This window comes from Xenia sp. Carnegie-2017, unplaced genomic scaffold (assembly GCF_021976095.1).
Source record: "Xenia sp. Carnegie-2017 unplaced genomic scaffold, XeniaSp_v1 HiC_scaffold_1, whole genome shotgun sequence".
In the NCBI taxonomy this organism is placed as follows: Eukaryota; Metazoa; Cnidaria; class Anthozoa; order Malacalcyonacea; family Xeniidae; genus Xenia; species Xenia sp. Carnegie-2017.
Genome location: NW_025813402.1, coordinates 2,458,740 through 2,477,483, shown reverse-complemented (window position 1 = coordinate 2,477,483; position 18,744 = coordinate 2,458,740). Strand labels below are relative to the sequence as shown.

Here is an 18,744-nt window from a genome sequence, read left to right as displayed (position 1 = left end):
AGTATGAATAATAATGTTGGTGTTGGTGAAGATTTAATGGAGAAGACATTGTCGTTGGTCCGTTTTAACGAACCTCCTTTTCTTGCACTTCATTATTTGGATGAAAATAATCCCGTCGTTCTTGATCAGAAAACAAAGAGTACACGGCCTGCTGAAACAGATGAAAGTGAGCATTTTCGTCGAAGAAGGGAAAGAAACGTTGTAAGCAGTCGTTTGTACAGGAAACGCAAAAGACAACGAATGGAAAATCTTGAATACGAAAATCAATGGTTACAAGACAACATAAATCGTACACAAATCGAAGTGAATGAACTGAGACGCACTTTCCAGCTTTTTGTACAGCATGCTGAAGGCTGTCCTCACTGTTCAAATGCAGCCATGTTTTTTGCTTAAAATGTTTTGGAGTTTAGCGCAAAAATATGAACATACAATGTCCATACTCGTGTATTTTTTTATTTTTATTCTTTAATTTTTAACAAAAACAAACAAATTTATGTTATGTTTGCTGAAATAAATTGATTGTTTTCTTTTAAAAACTTCTTATGATTGGTAAGTGTTTTTAACAATACGATAAACTAATAAAAATTTTCATTTCGTCATAGGCGGCCCAGTAATCTGTTTAAGTTTTTTATTCAATCGATTTTAATGTAAATCGTAAATACATTGTTTGATTTATGTGCAATGTTTGTCTAGCGAAGACGAAAGAAGAGGTTTTGAAAAATATTTGTGAAACACTCTAAAAATATTCGCGTTCTTCATATGCATAGGAATACATTTGAATGTTAAAAAAAATGCAAAAATATAGTAAAATGAAATAAATCAATTGAACAAAAAATCTAAACAGATTTCTGAGCCGCCTATGATTTCATGTATAAAAAAATCTATATTACTATTTCTCTTGTGAAGAAAGGTAGAAATTGCCCTATGGGTAAAATCTCCGGGACCATTATTCGGGTGTTGCTCTTAATTAACGGTATAATTAATTATTATGAATGATTAATGAAGGAATGAGATGATAGACATGGCGTCCTCTCGAACAGCAGAGTCATTAAAAGTTGACAACCTGTAGTACAACTTTGTTTGTGTAACTTTGTTAAATGTTTGAATTTTAAAGATTTTGTATATTTTCATTAAAAAATGGAGTGCAAAGGTTTATCGTGTGAAGTGAAACTTGATGTTCATTTGGTATAATTTTATCTTGTTTTATTCTTTGTCATTTGTTTTATAACTTTGAGAGAGTATTTTATTGCGCTTGCGTATTTTTGAAATTTTTCATCCCTTGATGTCTGGACGACACATACATTGTATGTAATGTAGTGTTGACTGTTTTATGGTGTTTCATTGTAGGTTTCATGTCCAGGTACAAAACATCTCTCCAATAGAAACATGCTGTTTATTAGAATTGCATTGCTTGGATGTTCCAAAAGAACAAAATCTGTCTATGCTACTTTTCCCTTACTATTCAGTGAACGACTATACTTTGAAAAGGTGATAACCAAAGATAGTAGACAACCATTTGATTAGAGTTGCTTGAACTGCTTTTAACTATAGAGATTGTACAAATTTTGAGCAAAGATATTGTACAATCATTGATTTAGAAAATTAAGCAGCCATTACTGAAAATCTCAAGAATTTATATTTGCTTTTTGTGTTAGATGTAACATTAAGAGATTCTTGAAAAATATAAATAAAGAAACAAAAATGTATGAACGAGTGTAATAGGTTCCACATGCCACTCTTAGTTTATGATTTTGTTGATACCCAACACGTGATTCACATCATAAAATGTATTTTAGAAATTTATTACTGCCACAGAACCTTCTCAAGTGATGGAGATGTTAGAAGGTATAAAATTTTCATATCATATAAGGTATTTTGCATTGAAATAATGTGCTCGTGACATTGAATAACATGTTGTTTCTGTTTAAGATGAAAATGTGGTTATTGAGTTGTTGCAATATTCTCAACAAAGACCAGGTATTCATAATGATTTTCTAGAAATAATTTTTAATGCAATGTTTTGTAGAACATTTAGTAATTGCACAAAGATGTATGTCAGACTACATTAACTTTTTTGGCATTGGGTGTCTAACATTTTGATGTATCTGAAAATTTGTGTTTTATATGCATACATATGTATGCTTTCAAATTTCAAACCTCCACCTACGTACGGAGCATTCTTTTATGTAGAGATGGATCAATGATAGTTTTGTAGGAGCTCTAACAAGGTGCTCTAACCATGCATCCCTCAAAATCCATCTTTATATATTGACCATTGAAATCATTAGATGTTCATCTCATTATATATGACTCAAAATTACATGGAATGAAATATTTTATGATTGGTTTAATCTAAGAGTCAAAGAAAATGTTTTTTTGAAACTTGACACAATCCTTGAACACCTAGTTATGTGTTTGTAATTATCAATTCATGTAATTAGTCAAGAATTATTTTTTCAAGGTGGTAAATGTTTGGCTTCTTATGAAGAATCTACTCGCAAATTCTTGTTCCCTAAGAAAACTCTCACAAAAAAAAATGACGTTGATCGTGAAATACTTCTTCGAAGATCCAAGAACTTTCCGGTTTTCTGTTCCTTTATATTGTCATCCCTATTTCAGTGATAAACAAAATGTTCAAATGGACATTTTTTACTGAACTTTAATATCATTTAGTCTTGTCAGTTTATATTAATACTTTGTATTAATATTTTTATTTCTATCTTCATACTAGGGTATAAATCCTAAATTAGAGTTCTCAACAAGCACAACAATGGAAGAAGCAAGAATATCATCTTTTTATACAAGACATTCATTTTCACAAGATAATAAAGACAATGTAAGGGTGATTTTGAGAATGTTGTTGTATTAGTTGATAAACTTTTGAAAAACTCGTGTCTTACATTCTCAATTTATTCCCAATTATACTTGCGATTTTGCATTAGTAGATCAGAATTTTTACGTTTTGTAAAGTGACATGAGTGTAAACTGTTGTATCTAAATATACTTTTCATTTATTGCTCGTTGTGATCCTTCATGTGACTCATAGTTTAATTTAAAGTAAATTTTTGTTTGAAAAATTATTTCATAGACAAGCGACTGCTCTGATGAAGACGATAAATTACCTGTAATGCAATCAGCCAATGAACGCTCTCCGAAAGCAACGAATTCCAGACTTTCACATAGTCTTAGTCCCATGCATATAGACAAATATTATGTACCTGAGTTTGCAAGAAGACCAAAGAATCATCATGATGTTTTAAAGAAATCAATGTCATTGTCTCCCAGGTTAAAGTCAAGGTTGTATTGTAATAAACCTCCATTTAAAACAGGAAAAGCAAATGAAAATATTATATCTCGACGTGATTTTCCTCCTCGTCGTCCTAATGCTAAATCTCTTGCAAAGTTAAGAAACAGTTTACCCAACACGCGTCGATCTGCTGATGATAATCTGTGTAAGGTTGATATTGTTTTGCTGGAAATGTTGCACGACAATCTTGTCTAATCACGTGTTCATGTTTAGTGTCATGTAGCTTTCAATACCTGTCTTGTTTGATATAAAGATTATCTTGTCTGTCAAGCTGAAGCATATTAAAAACTTCATGATTAAAAATTGTTAGTTCATCACCTTGGATCAGAACGAAAACTACGATCCGCTTCCAGATGTTCTGTGTCGTCATACCCGTCTCGTGCAAGGCTTCCCGACAGCGCACCAATATCAAATGATGTAGCCTACAATCGAGCACTTTCTGGTAGAAAGAAAGTCTTTGAAAGAGATTCAGATGAATACAGTTCTTCTAAAGAATCTTCTGATGATGAACTACATGAACGAGTGGCAAAACTACTGGAAAAAACTAGAGTGGTAATTTTATTTAACTTATAAAAGTAAAGTGTTTGAGTGGTATAGTTGACTGTAATATTTAATACAAACATTTTAGAGAAACGACGATTTTTTCAGTTTCTGTTTTTAAGTATAATGCTACTAAGATCATTTGGTAATGTTCAATATATTGTGTAGCATTAACATGTTGTAGTAGTATAGTTTAACCGTAATGTTCAATATATTGTGTAGCATTAACATGTTGTAGTAGTATAGTTTAACCGTAATGTTCAATATATTGTGTAGCATTAACATGTTGTAGTAGTATAGTTGACCGTAATGTTCAATATATTGTGTAACATGTTCGGTAATGTTCAATATTTGTGTAACATTAACATGTTGTAGTAGTATAGTTTAACCGTAATGTTCAATATATTGTGTAGCATTAACATGTTGTAGTAGTATAGTTTACCGTAATGTTCAATATATTGTGTAACATTAACATGTTGTAGTAGTATAGTTTAACGGTAATGTTCAATATATTGTGTAACATTAACATGTTGTAGTAGTATAGTTTAACCGTAATGTTCAATGTATTGTGTAGCATTAACATGTTGTAGTAGTATAGTTTAACCGTAATGTTCAATATATTGTGTAACATTAACATGTTGTAGTAGTATAGTTTAACCGTAATGTTCAATATATTGTGTAGCATTAACATGTTGTAGTAGTATAGTTTAACCGTAATGTTCAATATATTGTGTAGCATTAACATGTTGTAGTAGTATAGTTTAACCGTAATGTTCAATATATTGTGTAACATTAACATGTTGTAGTAGTATAGTTTAACCGTAATGTTCAATATATTGTGTAACATTAACATGTTGTAGTAGTATAGTTTAACCGTAATGTTCAATATATTGTGTAGCATTAACATGTTGTAGTAGTATAGTTTAACCGTAATGTTCAATATATTGTGTAACATTAACATGTTGTAGTAGTATAGTTTAACCGTAATGTTCAATATATTGTGTAGCATTAACATGTTGTAGTAGTATAGTTTAACCGTAATGTTCAATATGTTGTGTAGCATTAACATGTTGTAGTAGTATAGTTTAACCGTAATGTTCAATATATTGTGTAACATTAACATGTTGTAGTAGTATAGTTTAACCGTAATGTTCAATATATTGTGTAACATTAACATGTTGTAGTAGTATAGTTTAACCGTAATGTTCAATATATTGTGTAGCATTAACATGTTGTAGTAGTATAGTTTAACCGTAATGTTCAATATATTGTGTAACATTAACATGTTGTAGTAGTATAGTTTAACCGTAATGTTCAATATATTGTGTAGCATTAACATGTTGTAGTAGTATAGTTTAACCGTAATGTTCAATATATTGTGTAGCATTAACATGTTGTAGTAGTATAGTTTAACCGTAATGTTCAATATATTGTGTAACATTAACATGTTGTAGTAGTATAGTTTAACCATAATGTTCAATATATTGTGTAACATTAACATGTTGTAGTAGTATAGTTTAACCGTAATGTTCAATATATTGTGTTGAATGTAGCTCTATAGGTAGTTACACATGTTCTACGACTATAGTTGACGTCATATTCAGCAAAGCACGGACACTGTTTCATTGCAACATATGTACAACATGTTCGATCCTTAATTTTAAACTCTCATCTATAACTATATTCATTGCGCATGCGCACCGTATTACTTGAGCATAAAAGTTTTCATGTTCTTTATAGAATGTATCAGACAGTGACTCCGACTCTGATCACATAAGTTTATCATCTCTTCAGGAATTAAGGTGATTTGTATTTGCTTTTGAGAATTTATTCATGTGATGAAGAAATAGGGTGATGTACACAAATTTTGATCTAAAATATATTTGCGAAAAAAGACAGTGTCGCGAGATAAAAATATTTTGAAACTTTATCTTATACCGGAGATTTTATGGGTGTAAGTTTTTCCAGAATCTTTCTTCGTTTACTCTAAAGCCATCGAAGCGTAATCATTTATCAAGAATCATCAAAATGTTTTTACCTTTTTATCAAACTAAACATCTCATCAAGCACCTGCAATTCCCTTTATAACATCGCAAAATTTATCAAAAAACGTTTTGAGGAACGTTAGTTATATATTGTTAACATACAAGAACGTTTTTTGTTGTTTTTATCTTTAACTTTCCTTTAAAATCATTTATTTATTTAATTTAGAAATGAGATCGATGTTGCAAGACAAAAAGCTATTGATCGATCTTTTAATGATTCTTATAACTCTTCTGCTGGTGTTGGATTAGATCGTAGGTAACTTTTATACCTAAAATTCTTATAAAATTCTAAAAATTTGGAACTAAAGCTACAATTATTTTATGTTTGTCATTGAACTTTGATAAAGTGTGGTAAAGTTTATTGAGTTTAATGAAATAATTTAATTTCTTCAAGATATATTTATTTGAAACCCAATAACTGAAACAGCCGTTTTTTATTGTAGAATCTTTTAACTTTTTAAATTACCAGCGACGGTGATTGTGCATGGTGTATATAAAATTCAAACATTCAAATTAAAATTTTATATTAAGTATTTTGGTGGGAAAGAAAACGTTTGAAGTTGCGTGGAAATTTTGTATTTATCCTGTCTCTGTTCAAACTGCAAATTTCTTTATTGTTTCAGTGTAACTGTACAACTTGATGATAGGGAATCTTGGTCAAATAGAAAATACCTATACACTAGTCTGGATCATCGGAAGATATTTAATCAATCATTACAAAGCATATATCATGATTTATACAACAAAGCTGAGAAAGTGAATGCTAAAGAATAAATTCCCATTTTTACATTTTTATATGAGCACAAAAACGACTCCCATGAATACATCTATTGAAAAGTTATGCCTCGGATATTGTATAAATCTGTTTTTAACTTCAATCATGTGTATAAATTGGAAAGATTTAAGCCTTGGCAAACGCACAATAAAATTGCCAATCAAACGGCGCTTTATTGAATTCAGTAAAATCTATTTGCTATTTTCTTGAATATAACCTAGTAAGGATACGAAGCAAAATTGGTGAACACATTTGAATTCATTTAAACTGCAGGTTGCAAAGAAGCTGTGTTACTCTTAAGTTTTATATTACCTATGTTGAATTACCGTTTGTTTAGTTTCGTAACTTTCACACAGGAGTCATCTTGTAAGAACAATATAGAACTGTACATTGCTCCGAATCTAACATTTCATCAAGAGGGTCTGGAATGGGTGTTTGCCGGAAAATGGATCTTAAAATCTATGAAATTCCGGTCTTCTGTCTATAAAACAGCATTTTCATCCTTCTGAGAACACAAATTGTAGAAAAATAGATTTGCAGAAAAAAGATTCAAATAAAGAAGACGACAAAATCAAACTCAAAATTTGAATTTTCTCTGAAAGACAAACAATTTAAAACCTTAACTTTTTTTAATCATACGCTTTTAAGTTTTCGAGTTAGTTTTCTCCAAAACTTGATTTATGGAACTGCCCCTTTTCAAACAAGAACTGTCCATTTTTGGAAAATGGAAAACGCGAGAACGATCCCAGCTTCACTGCATCTTTCTTCGGCTTTTTTTAAAGCGTCAACGAAAATCTTCACCCTTGCCCCATAAATTCTCTTGGCGTCTATTATGTTAGTATATTTAATTCCTCTCTAGTATCCCCCTCAGATCCCAAACATGTCAGTTCCCTACAATGGAACATAGTCATTTCCATTTCACACACCACGTGTTAAATTGATCCAAGATGGCGATCGTTGACTTCAGATTTATGCGATTTTTGTTATTTTATCTTTTCATAACGATTCTTATGTTTTCTATAGCTTACTGCTTGTATGAAGATCAAATAGGATTGTTTGATTGGAGAAAAAGCTATGTAGGCAAGTTAAATTATGTTCATTTTGATGGATCTGCTGTAAATAAGAGAATAATCGTCTCATCAGAACAGAATGTTTTAGCTGCTATTAACTCAAGAACCGGTAATTTAATTTGGAGGCGTGTCCTTGAAAAAAGTAGGAATACTGTCGATAAAATTGTGCATTTTTCTGACAAACTGGTGAGTTTGTCAGGAGGAGGAAAGTATCTGCGTTTCTGGGATCCTAGTGGAAATATTATTTGGGAAAATGTTTTAAATAACAGTCTTTATCATGATAGCAATAATTTGGCGAGTGGTTTGAAATCAGTCGATTTAGTTTTCTCTGAGAAATATCCTAAAAATATTTATGTCATGGTAGGAAATTGGATTAAAGCATTTTCTCTCGGAACAGGAAAGGAAATTTGGTCAAATGAATTATCAAGCAAAATACTTGGTTTAGTCGCCCATAACCATGATATTTTTTCGCTTGAAATACTTGGTAATGGTAACAGTGAGATTGTTGTTAAAAAATATTATATGGATTCAGGAAAACAAAAGGACCAGGTGACATTTGTGGCTCCTTGGCTATTTAGCCAAAAAACATCTTGTGTATTTGTTGGTCTGGCCTTGGTATGTGCAGAGCTCAAAGAGAGGATTATTTATACTTTAACTTTGGGAGGGAGTGAAAAAAATGTAAAAAGCCAACAGATTATGTCATCTACATTTGATGATGAAACTATAACTGAAATATCAATGGTTGTTTTACATTCATCATCAGTAAAACACTTTTGTCAAGAGTTTGTTCTACGAATCAATGAAAAACATTCAATGTTGCTGAGGTTGGAAAAAGATAATTCAATAACACAATTAAAGGAGTATCATCAAGAAATGTTGTTTCATGCTTCATCATTTGGTGATGATTATTTATTGTTGTCTTTATCATTTAATGAAAGTAAAATATTAGAAGTAAAGTGTTTCAACCTTAGTTCTATGGATGAACTAGACACAATACAACAGACATTTTCAAATGAAAATTTTCATGGGAAGCCAATAAAATTTTATTCACATTTCTTTTCACGCAAAGATAATAGCATTGGTTATAAACTGTTAGTTGTCTTTGAAGATCATGCAGTCGTAATGTTGCAACACAATGGTCGGACTTTATGGATAAGAGAAGAGTCCTTGGCAACAATTACTGCTGCTGAGATGGTTGAACTGCCGGTTTCACCACAACAAGCAAACTTTGAGGCCTTACAAAAGGAGTTTGGTCATCATCATGATGGTAATACATGAGATATTTTGCATTTGAAATAAATCTATCGTCTCTTTCTTATTGTATATCTCTTTTTTAGGTAAAGTCTTCTCAATGTTTTCTCAACGGATTAAAGCACAATTTCAACAACTTCAGGCGTTTCTTGCCAGTTTAAACATTGATAATGATGATGGTGACAATGTAAAAAATGGAAAAGGAGAAGATTTAACTAGGGATCAATTTGATTTGAGAAAAATTATTATTGTGGTAACAGCCTCAGGAAAGTTGTTTGGTCTTGATACGATAGGTTTGTATGTATGATACTTATTTGGTTTTGATCATTATTTGTATGTTACGAAGTTTTGTTATATTTGCAGATTTTTACTGTATAGTGTGATCTTTATGTTAAATGAAATGTTTATGTTTTTAGAATCTTTTTATCTAGTTGAGCAAAGCCCCATATTTAGTATGAATGAAGTTCATGAAATGATACTTTGGCATAGAAAATAGTTTCTCTGTTTCCATAAAGTTATAGAATCATGCGGGAAAGTTTGGGGAAAATCAAAAATTCAATTGCAAGCACAAGCACAAAAGTGCAAGTGTTTCCAAGTAATTTTGAGCTCCCCCCAAACCTTCACAAGTGTTTCTGTTTCTCAATAAAAAGAAGTAAATATGTTTCCTATTTCCTCTATAGATTCTTTCCTTTATAGTATTTTGATTTTAATTATGTATTGTTTATATTCTTATCATTTAAATTATTCATGCAACTTAAGAAAAAATTTTCCTGTATTTCTATAGAGTTCTTAGAAAATGTACAGTAAGTTAACAAGTTATATTTTTGACATCGTGCAACTTATATTAAATTAGATGGTTCAATAATTTGGCGAAGATTCATTCCTGATATGCTACCATTTCAACATTCTGCAAAATCATTGTTGTATGTTCAAAGAAGTGTGGCTCATTTTCCTCTCTCTGCTCAATGTATTGTACTGGGACGAGCCAATCATGGCTCTCGTTTGTTTATATTTAATCCCTCAACTGGTAAACCAATTGATCCCAACATGCCAACAGGATTGAATTTACCATATCATATTCTGCAAACTATGCTTCTACCTTATCATGGTAAGAATTGTCAATAGTTCTTAAAAATGTGTTCTAAATTTAGAAACAATTGATTTTACGTAATTGCGCTCCAATAAAGCTTTGTATGATGATCACAATCAATCATAGCCTGACCCAATCTGTCTGCATCTTATCGCAATGACTTTAATTTCGTAGAAGAAGCTGAAGAGTAATAAAAATTTGCAATAAATGGCTTCCAAGCGGGCCAGGCTATCCGCTATAACGAGTATTATTTTATTTAAGGTTTTTTTTAAATAAAAACTTTATTAGTTGCTGCAAATATGTACATAAAATATAAATATTGAAAATAAGTTCGTAACATTGTCAATAGTTCAATCTTCATTTCATAGATGAAAAATTTTCCAAGATTCTATTAATTGCTGACACACACCTTAATGTTCATCTATTTCCACCAAACACGAAATCTGTCATCCAAAATACGATGAAATCAATATTTCTTCATGTCGCTGCTGACGTTCAATTGACAGGATATGTCGTGAATATTAATAATCTTAAGCTGGAAGAAGTTTGGAGAATAAAGTTGTTGTCGTCTGAACATGTTATTGATCAAGTTGGTAAGTTTATCATAAACATACGTGAACATACGTGAAAATACATACGTGAACATACGTGAAAATACATACTTGAACATGCGTGAACATACATACGTGAACATACGTGAAAATACATACGTGAACATACGTGAAAATACATACGTGAACATGCGTGAACATACATAAACATACGTCATCAAACACGTGAACATACATGAACATATGTGAACATACGTGAACATACATGAACATACATGAACATATGTGAACATACGTGAACATACATGAACATACATGAACATATGTGAACATACGTGAACATACATGAACATATGTGAACATACATGAACATATGTGAACATACGTGAACATAAATGAACATTTAGGGCATTTTGATGTATGTTTTTATTTTATTTTCGTATAGACACCTCTGTTTTATACTAAAAATGTGCTGTAGTGTGAACAGTGAAAAAGGATCATATACTTTGCTTAATGTCATTATTTTCAAAATAAATTATAGTGAGCAAAGAAATAGAAAACTTTATTCTCATTCCTCCTTCATTTCTAGTGTTCAAGAGAACAAATGAACATGTTCATTCACCTGGTCGTGTCTTAGGTGATCGTCAAGTTCTTTATAAATATTTGAATCCAAATCTTATGGCAGTTATCACGAAATCACCTCAAGAAACAAAACCATTCATACATGTTCTGCTCATAGATTCTGTTACAGGTAATCATATACTTTGATGGCTTTTTTTTAATTAATAATGTGTAAAAGTTTTTCGTTTATTGCGTATCCTAATACGAATTTCTTGATACTGCAAACGCTATATTCCTTGTCTATGGTATTGATTTTCAATAGTAAACCTTCAATCTTGAGATTTCTATGTTTCTAGGAAGCATAGTTCATCATGGTCGTCATAGAAACGCTCAAGGACCTGTGCACGTTATTCATTCCGAAAATTGGATCATATATAAATATCTAAACACAAAATCTCGACGTCATGAGTTAGCTGTGATTGAGTTATATGAAGGATATCATGAACGAAATAGTACAGCATTTTCGTCGTTTGATCCTCCTATATCCCCCATGGTACTACAACAGTCCTATATTTTCCCATTGAATGTTGAAACCATGGCTACTTCCATAACAAATGCTGGTATTACGAAAAAGACCTTACTTATTGGTGTAAGTCTTGGCTATGTTTATAGCTTGCCTAAATCTTTATTGGATCCTCGACGAAATTTTACTGATTCAATGAAGCTGAGAGAAGAAGGACTCTTACCTTACATTCCGGAGCTGCCAATTATTGAAACATCTTTCATCAACTACAATCAAACTGGTAAGATTGCACAGAATTTATTGATTATTTTTAATTTAAAAAAATATTAAACTTCTTTTCTTTTCAATTCTCATTATTTCATTGTTTTTTTTTTATTTTAGTGAGCAATATTCAAGGTATTTATACATCTCCTGCAGGACTAGAATCAACTTGTTTGGTATTTGTTTATGGGCTTGATCTTTATTTTACTCGTGTTACTCCATCACGTTTATTTGACGTGTTAAAGGAAGATTTTGATTATTTATTTATAACTGTAACACTAGTCATTTTGGCATTTGCTACATTTGTGTCTTCACGACTTGCTTCTGCGAAGATTTTAAGACAACTGTGGCGTTAAACTTTGTAATCTAAAAACAAGGGAAAGGAAACAAGATGAAGCCATACACATGAACTACGAAAATGGTCAGGTACATAAAATACGCAGTCAGAAGAGGAGAGTGTGGAAAATAATATGTTTGAATTGAAATATTTAGGGATTCACGTATACAAGGCCGTATTAAAATATCTTTTGGTATGTTTTCGCTTTGTGAATGAAATAATGGCAGTACTGTTTTTATTAAATTCTTTTTCCGGCTATTGAAAAAACGAATAAATTTTCGTTATGGCAGCTTGGAAATTTCAGACCATATTTTATAATCATCTCTAGAGAACATACTATAGTATAATTATCGTAGATGATTTCTTTATTTTAAATACTGTGCAATATAGGCTTTGTTCCCGTAAAGATTGGTACAATTTTCTTTTGTGCAAAATGTCTATTTCAAAAACACTTGAACACTTTAAGGTTTCTTGGTTGTTTTAAAACTAAAGACTAATTTCAAGATGGTAAAACTCGGAAAAAACGAATTTGTGAACGATTAAAATCTCCATCAAAACAATTTGTTTAAACTGTCTCTCTGTAGTTGCAAAAACAATGGTTAATATGTCTCTCTGTAGTAGCTGCAATGGTTAATATGTCTCTCTGTTGTAGCTGCAATGGTTGATATTTTTATTATTTCAGTCAATAAAATCGACATGAAAGAAAATGTAATTTTACATTTTGATGTCAGTTCTAGTGTAAAATAAATCCGTTATTTGAAAAGCATGCGAATATTTTGCTTTTTCAAAACAAGTCCAATGAAGATATGATTCAATACGTTTATTTCTTGCTAGGAATGAATAGCAGGCCTAGGTTCCAGTCCTTTGATAAACTGCTGTCAACGCATGATGTCATAACAATCAACTTTTTAATAATTGCTTAATAGAGACTTTAATTAGAATTGCAAGTAGTTCTAATTTGCGCGTTTTTGTGGAAGTTGTTTTGATTTCAAGTTGTTTAAAACTTTAAATGGCTTCATTATTTGCACAACGTAAACTGCTCGTTGCAGCTGGTGGAGCTTTAGCTGCAGGTGCTGTTGTTACTGGATTTTTTCATGGACAAAACTTAGAAGCAGCAAAATTTTATAAACTTTCCCCGTCCATGGACTATCCAGATCTTGCTATCCATAATAATCTCATGGCAAAACACCTTACACCTCGGATGTACGGCAAACTTCGCGATATCAATACGAAATCTGGATTCTCATTGGATAAAGCAATCCAAACTGGAGTAGATAATCCTGGTCATCCTTTCATTTCAACTGTTGGTATTGTTGCTGGAGATGAAGAAAGTTATGAGGTGTTTGCTGATTTATTTGATCCCATCATTGAGGAAAGACACAATGGCTTCAGGAAATCGGATATGCATAAAACAGACCTAAGTTACTCTAAATTGCAAGGAGGAATCCTTGACGATAAGTATGTTTTGTCTTCGCGCGTGCGCACTGGGCGTTCTATTCGTGGATTTGCTTTGCCTCCTCATTGTTCTCGAGGTGAACGACGGGAAGTCGAGAAGATCGTCAATGGTGCATTACAAGGATTGAAAGGTACATTACTTATGCTGTTAATCAGTCATTCACAAAGAATACAATTTCGGTTGTCAAAATGTAAAAAACTTTTTAAAAACTGTTTGTGAACAACATATCTGTTTACAGATTGATGTCAGCAAGGTTCGTAAGATTTTTCTGACTAATATTTTTATGTTCTTTTTTACCTAAATTTGGGTTGATTAATAAAATTTTTCTTCTATTCAATAATTTTAAATTGTTGAATGAAAAGAAGAGGTTAAAAAGTCAACAATAGCAAATGGATGTATGTAATAATAAAGTTATCTAGACGTTTACTGCTTTGCAAATTGCAATCATTTGTATAATTCTACCAGCGCATACTCAGAGAATTAATTAATTTTCTGTTTCGTCCGTTTTTAATTTCCTTTTTAACTGTTCATTATAAATAGTTTTTGTTCGTTTACTTATACATACATATATGTATATTATTCTCATAGTTTTGTAAGGAAGTACGTTACTAAAAAATATTATATCGACTAGTGGAAATGCAATGAGCTATACGAAACAGAACAATACATTACAGTTAAAATATTTTAGTTTGCTTTCCGTAAGAAATATAAAAATAAGAGACTTGAAGATCTCAAAATACATTTCCAACTCAGCAAGAACAGCACATTTAAAAAGAAATTTAAAGAGGTTTTGAGTATCCAATCGGTCAACATTGCAATACAAAGTTTTGTAACGTCGTTGCATGATATCTATTACAAATAGTGATAACATGTTCAACAACATAGATATATAACAGTCAGTCTATATATCAGAGGTGTCACATCACAGACAAGCATATCTTGTCAATGTTGAAATTGTTGTCTTATAATATGAAATTCGATCACTTCTGAAACGAATAACGTGGAGTACAGATGGAAGAGCAGCAAAGAAACAATATGACAAAGAAACGAAAGCATCGCAAATGATTGCTTGTTATCATTTTTAAAGGAATTTGAAAAATTCGAGAAAGTCTTACTTGACCTCAATTGTTTTGAAGATAAAGTTTTTTAAAGAAAGCTTCTATTAAACACGAAAAAAGAACAATTTGATTTTGAAAATGTTCAGAAACATAAAGACAGGAATTATGAACAGTGCATAGAAACTGATTTTTGAATCGTACAAGGTACGATCAAAGACAATGGCAGTTTCTGCATGGAAAGGTGGCGATGAGACAAATTTAACATATTTACAATCAACGATCAAAATCATCGATCAAACATTGTCAATGATTTAGAACTGTATTTTGGTTGGACAGACAAGGAGTTTGGAAAATGAACGATTATCTACTACTAAGTTCTTTAAAGTTTAAATTTAATTTCATGATGCAAATTTTAATGCAGTATTTTCAACGAGGTTAAAATAGTTGTAGACAATACAACATTGAAAAGAATACTCTTTCCTGTATTATGTATCTACTTGTCAATTATTTCTCTAATTTTGGTTCTTGGTTGTTTTTCATTTTTCATTTTGTTTTTAAGTTTTTTCGGAAAGCTATTGAATTGAGTCAGATGGACGGAGAAAATGTATCTTTAAATATAACTATCTTTGGATATTTTACAATTCAATTTAGCGCTTCAAAATACTCAAGCAACAGAGTTTATTTTTCCTGCGTAATGGATTCTTTTTCACAGCTGTATAAACATATTTTCTTTGCACAAACCATCAACGCCACCTAGTTTAAATCATTTAGATCAAGTTTAGTTTAAGGTTGTTGGTTTTTCAACAATTTTTCGACAGTGATATAAGGCCATTCTATTCTTTTACACGATAAGCAAAACCTTTGTATGCATTGCGATATAGAAAATATTCATATTTGCTTCAACCTAGCAATCTGAAAATCCAGCTATGACAGGATCATTCAAAAATTCTTTTTAAAGTGATATAAAAGCACTTCTCGCATTTTTTTCAAATTCCGTTTAATTACTTTACGAGAGAGTTTTGACGTAACAATTTAGCTCGTTTAATTAACATTTAATTAGATTGCTTGTAATAGAGGACTTCTTAAGTAATTAGCATCAATTAAAGAAGATTTTGTGCGAGCAAGAGTCAAACAAAGCTGTTGTCTTTAAAAGACGAGATTATGAATCTCCTCAATCAACGTAAAGTTTTATGGGCTGCTGGAGGTATTGTTGCGGCTGGTACAGCAATATATGCATGTTGTAGATTCACTGGGGGCAGTACATCTTCCGTATTTATGAAACTGAATGATTATCCTGATCTCAAAAAACATAACAACTTAATGGCAAAGCATCTCTCGCCAAAAGTTTACGAGAAACTGCGCAATAAGCTCACGAAATCTGGATTCTCATTGGATGAAGCAATCCAAACTGGAGTAGATAATCCTGGTCATCCTTTCATTTCAACTGTTGGTATTGTTGCTGGAGATGAAGAAAGTTATGAGGTGTTTGCTGATTTATTTGATCCCATCATTGAGGAAAGACACAATGGCTTCAAGAAATCAGATATGCATAAAACAGACCTAAGTTACTCCAAATTGCAAGGAGGAATCCTTGACGATAGATATGTTTTGTCTTCGCGCGTACGCACTGGGCGTTCCATTCGTGGATTTGCTTTGCCTCCTCATTGTTCTCGAGGTGAACGACGGGAAGTCGAGAGAATTGTGAATGGTGCCTTAGAAGGATTGAAAGGTACAACGAAAAGGCCTTGAAAGCCGTAAAGATCTGCAGTAAGAAGCTCTGCACAAAAAATACATTAAAAAGCCACAAATAATTAATGTATTTGTAATTTATGGTAGAAATGAGAAGGATCAAGACTTTTCGTGGTTTGAAACATACTGTATTTGAATATTTTTCAAACCTACATTTTCAATGTGATTTCCTGTATTAGCTAGAAGTATTTTAACGTAGAAAATACTGTTTGTAGAACTTTAATAAATGTTCAAGTTTGTTAGCATGCGGAAGACTAAATAGTTATTTGTATGTTTCATACATACAAATTAACAACTATGTTTCTTTATTGAAATTCTTTTACTACTTTCACAGGTGAACTTGCTGGACGTTATTATCCACTGAATGGCATGTCTGAAGCTGACCAAAACCAGTTGATTGAAGATCATTTCTTGTTTGATAAACCCGTTTCGCCGTTATTGACATGCGCAGGAATGGCGCGAGACTGGCCAGATGCCCGAGGCATCTTTCACAACACGAATAAAAATTTTCTTGTCTGGGTAAGTTAAAAAACTTACTACATCGACCTGTTTCTGCTGCATCCCACAAGATGTTGCATCCTTTTAGCTGTATACTGTCGTGTCTTGCAAAATCCCGCAAGGTTTAAGTGCAGCTATTAAATGGTTTTATAACTTTCAGTGAGCATTGTCACATCAGTATCTAAAAATAGAGTCCATCAAAACAACTGTTTGTTTTGCAAACCATATTATTTAGAACGCAGAACGAAAAATTTTTAACAAAATATGAGGTACTAAGTACTTAGTCACTTTTTCTTTAAAAGATTAACGAGGAAGACCACACTCGCATAATCTCGATGGAGAAAGGAGGAAACATGAAGAAAGTGTTTCAAAGATTCTGTGAAGGCCTTAATGAAGTGGAAAGATTAATAAAAAAAGAAGGATATCAATATATGTGGAATCAACATTTGGGCTACATATTGACTTGTCCCAGTAACCTTGGTACTGGTCTTAGAGCAGGAGTTCATGTTAAATTGCCTTATCTGGCAAAGGTAAAATAGAAAACGAGAGTACTGACTGTACTGTAATCTTACTAACATTGCCACCATTTTTTATATCGATGTAAACATTAATTTATACAATATATTTTTAAGAATAAACGATTTGATGAAATCCTTGGAAAATTGAAGTTGCAGAAACGTGGAACAGGTTTAGAAATTGATCAAACTAAGGCGACACCCAACAAAAGACCTTTTTTAAAAAATCATGTTTTTATTTATAGTAATAAGTTTGTCTCAGCTTGCTATCAGCAAATATAATTTTGAATGTTTTTGAAAGGTGGAGTTGACACAGCGGCAGTTGGTTCGATATTTGATATCTCAAACTCCGATCGTCTTGGTGTCTCTGAAGTTGAACTTGTTCAACTGGTTGTTGACGGAGTCAACCGTTTGATTAAAATTGAAAAGAGACTTGAGAAAAATCAGAGATTTGATGATTTAGTCCCGTCTTCTTAAGGTAGTTCGCCCATTACTCCAATACTTTCATTATACACGTCAAGTTGAAATAAATATGTTTGTATCATTCGTTGAATTAAGTTACAGGTGCAATTGATTTGGTGTTCATTTTTAGATACTGTCAATGTTGAAGAACTCGATGCAAACTAAGTATTTAATCTTTTATCTTGTGAACTGTCAAGCGGAAATAACGTAATTTTACTACAACAAATAAACTGGAAATAAAATCATCAATGTATTGATATAACAGCAATTCGTGAAATATATTTTTTATTCATTAAATTGTTCAAGTTTATCATGCACTAATCATAACTTTCAAATACCACACAATGTGCACATTTTTGTTTAGTTTTGTTGGTAGTCATCAAAATTTATTATGAAAGAAAAGTTTTGTATATTTTCTTGACTATAGCTAGTATTTATAAATCATTAGAAAAATAACACTGTTGCAACTAAAATTTGTATCAGCTTTTACAACCTTCAAATATAAATGAAACACTTCAATGCTTTATTATTAATTATTAATTTGTTTCAAACATTTTCAAGATGTACAGTTCCTGTGTTTGAATCACCGTTTATTTGGTTTAAAATTACATCTGTCTTCATAACTTGCTCATCATCGCTAAGATAGCTATCAGTTATTTCTGTCTCACGTATGTTATCATTAATATCATTTTGAT

The 18,744-nt window shown here is 31.6% G+C and overlaps 3 protein-coding genes across 4 annotated transcripts; all 3 read left to right on the top strand.

Moving 5' to 3' along the window:
* The first annotated feature begins 928 nt into the window (after nucleotides 1-928).
* On the top strand, nucleotides 929-6,857 carry LOC124442039 (spermatogenesis-associated protein 6-like). Of its 2 annotated transcripts, none has more exons than XM_046992557.1 (11): nucleotides 929-1,185; nucleotides 1,348-1,488; nucleotides 1,797-1,845; nucleotides 1,930-1,977; nucleotides 2,462-2,583; nucleotides 2,732-2,836; nucleotides 3,089-3,452; nucleotides 3,618-3,859; nucleotides 5,588-5,649; nucleotides 6,059-6,144; nucleotides 6,516-6,605. In XM_046992557.1, exons 1-11 carry the CDS (start codon nucleotides 1,138-1,140, stop codon nucleotides 6,518-6,520), a joined length of 1,272 nt encoding a protein of 423 aa, XP_046848513.1. In that variant the 5' UTR covers nucleotides 929-1,137; the 3' UTR covers nucleotides 6,521-6,605. The 2 variants fall into 2 exon arrangements, with proteins under 2 accessions (XP_046848513.1, XP_046848505.1); XM_046992549.1 differs by having other exon boundaries at nucleotides 931-1,185; nucleotides 6,059-6,148; nucleotides 6,516-6,857.
* Nucleotides 6,858-7,609: 752 nt separating this feature from the next.
* On the top strand, nucleotides 7,610-12,871 carry LOC124436125 (ER membrane protein complex subunit 1-like). The gene is made up of 7 exons (XM_046986053.1): nucleotides 7,610-9,004; nucleotides 9,075-9,281; nucleotides 9,842-10,096; nucleotides 10,447-10,671; nucleotides 11,219-11,380; nucleotides 11,547-11,993; nucleotides 12,095-12,871. Exons 1-7 carry the CDS (start codon nucleotides 7,615-7,617, stop codon nucleotides 12,328-12,330), a joined length of 2,922 nt encoding a protein of 973 aa, XP_046842009.1. The 5' UTR covers nucleotides 7,610-7,614; the 3' UTR covers nucleotides 12,331-12,871.
* Nucleotides 12,872-13,437: 566 nt separating this feature from the next.
* Nucleotides 13,438-18,359, top strand: LOC124436136 (creatine kinase B-type-like). Its single transcript, XM_046986063.1, has 6 exons — nucleotides 13,438-13,897; nucleotides 16,909-17,093; nucleotides 17,375-17,602; nucleotides 17,705-17,759; nucleotides 17,889-18,065; nucleotides 18,180-18,359. Exons 1-5 carry the CDS (start codon nucleotides 13,453-13,455, stop codon nucleotides 18,062-18,064), a joined length of 1,089 nt encoding a protein of 362 aa, XP_046842019.1. The 5' UTR covers nucleotides 13,438-13,452; the 3' UTR covers nucleotide 18,065; nucleotides 18,180-18,359.
* The last annotated feature ends 385 nt before the right edge of the window (nucleotides 18,360-18,744 follow it).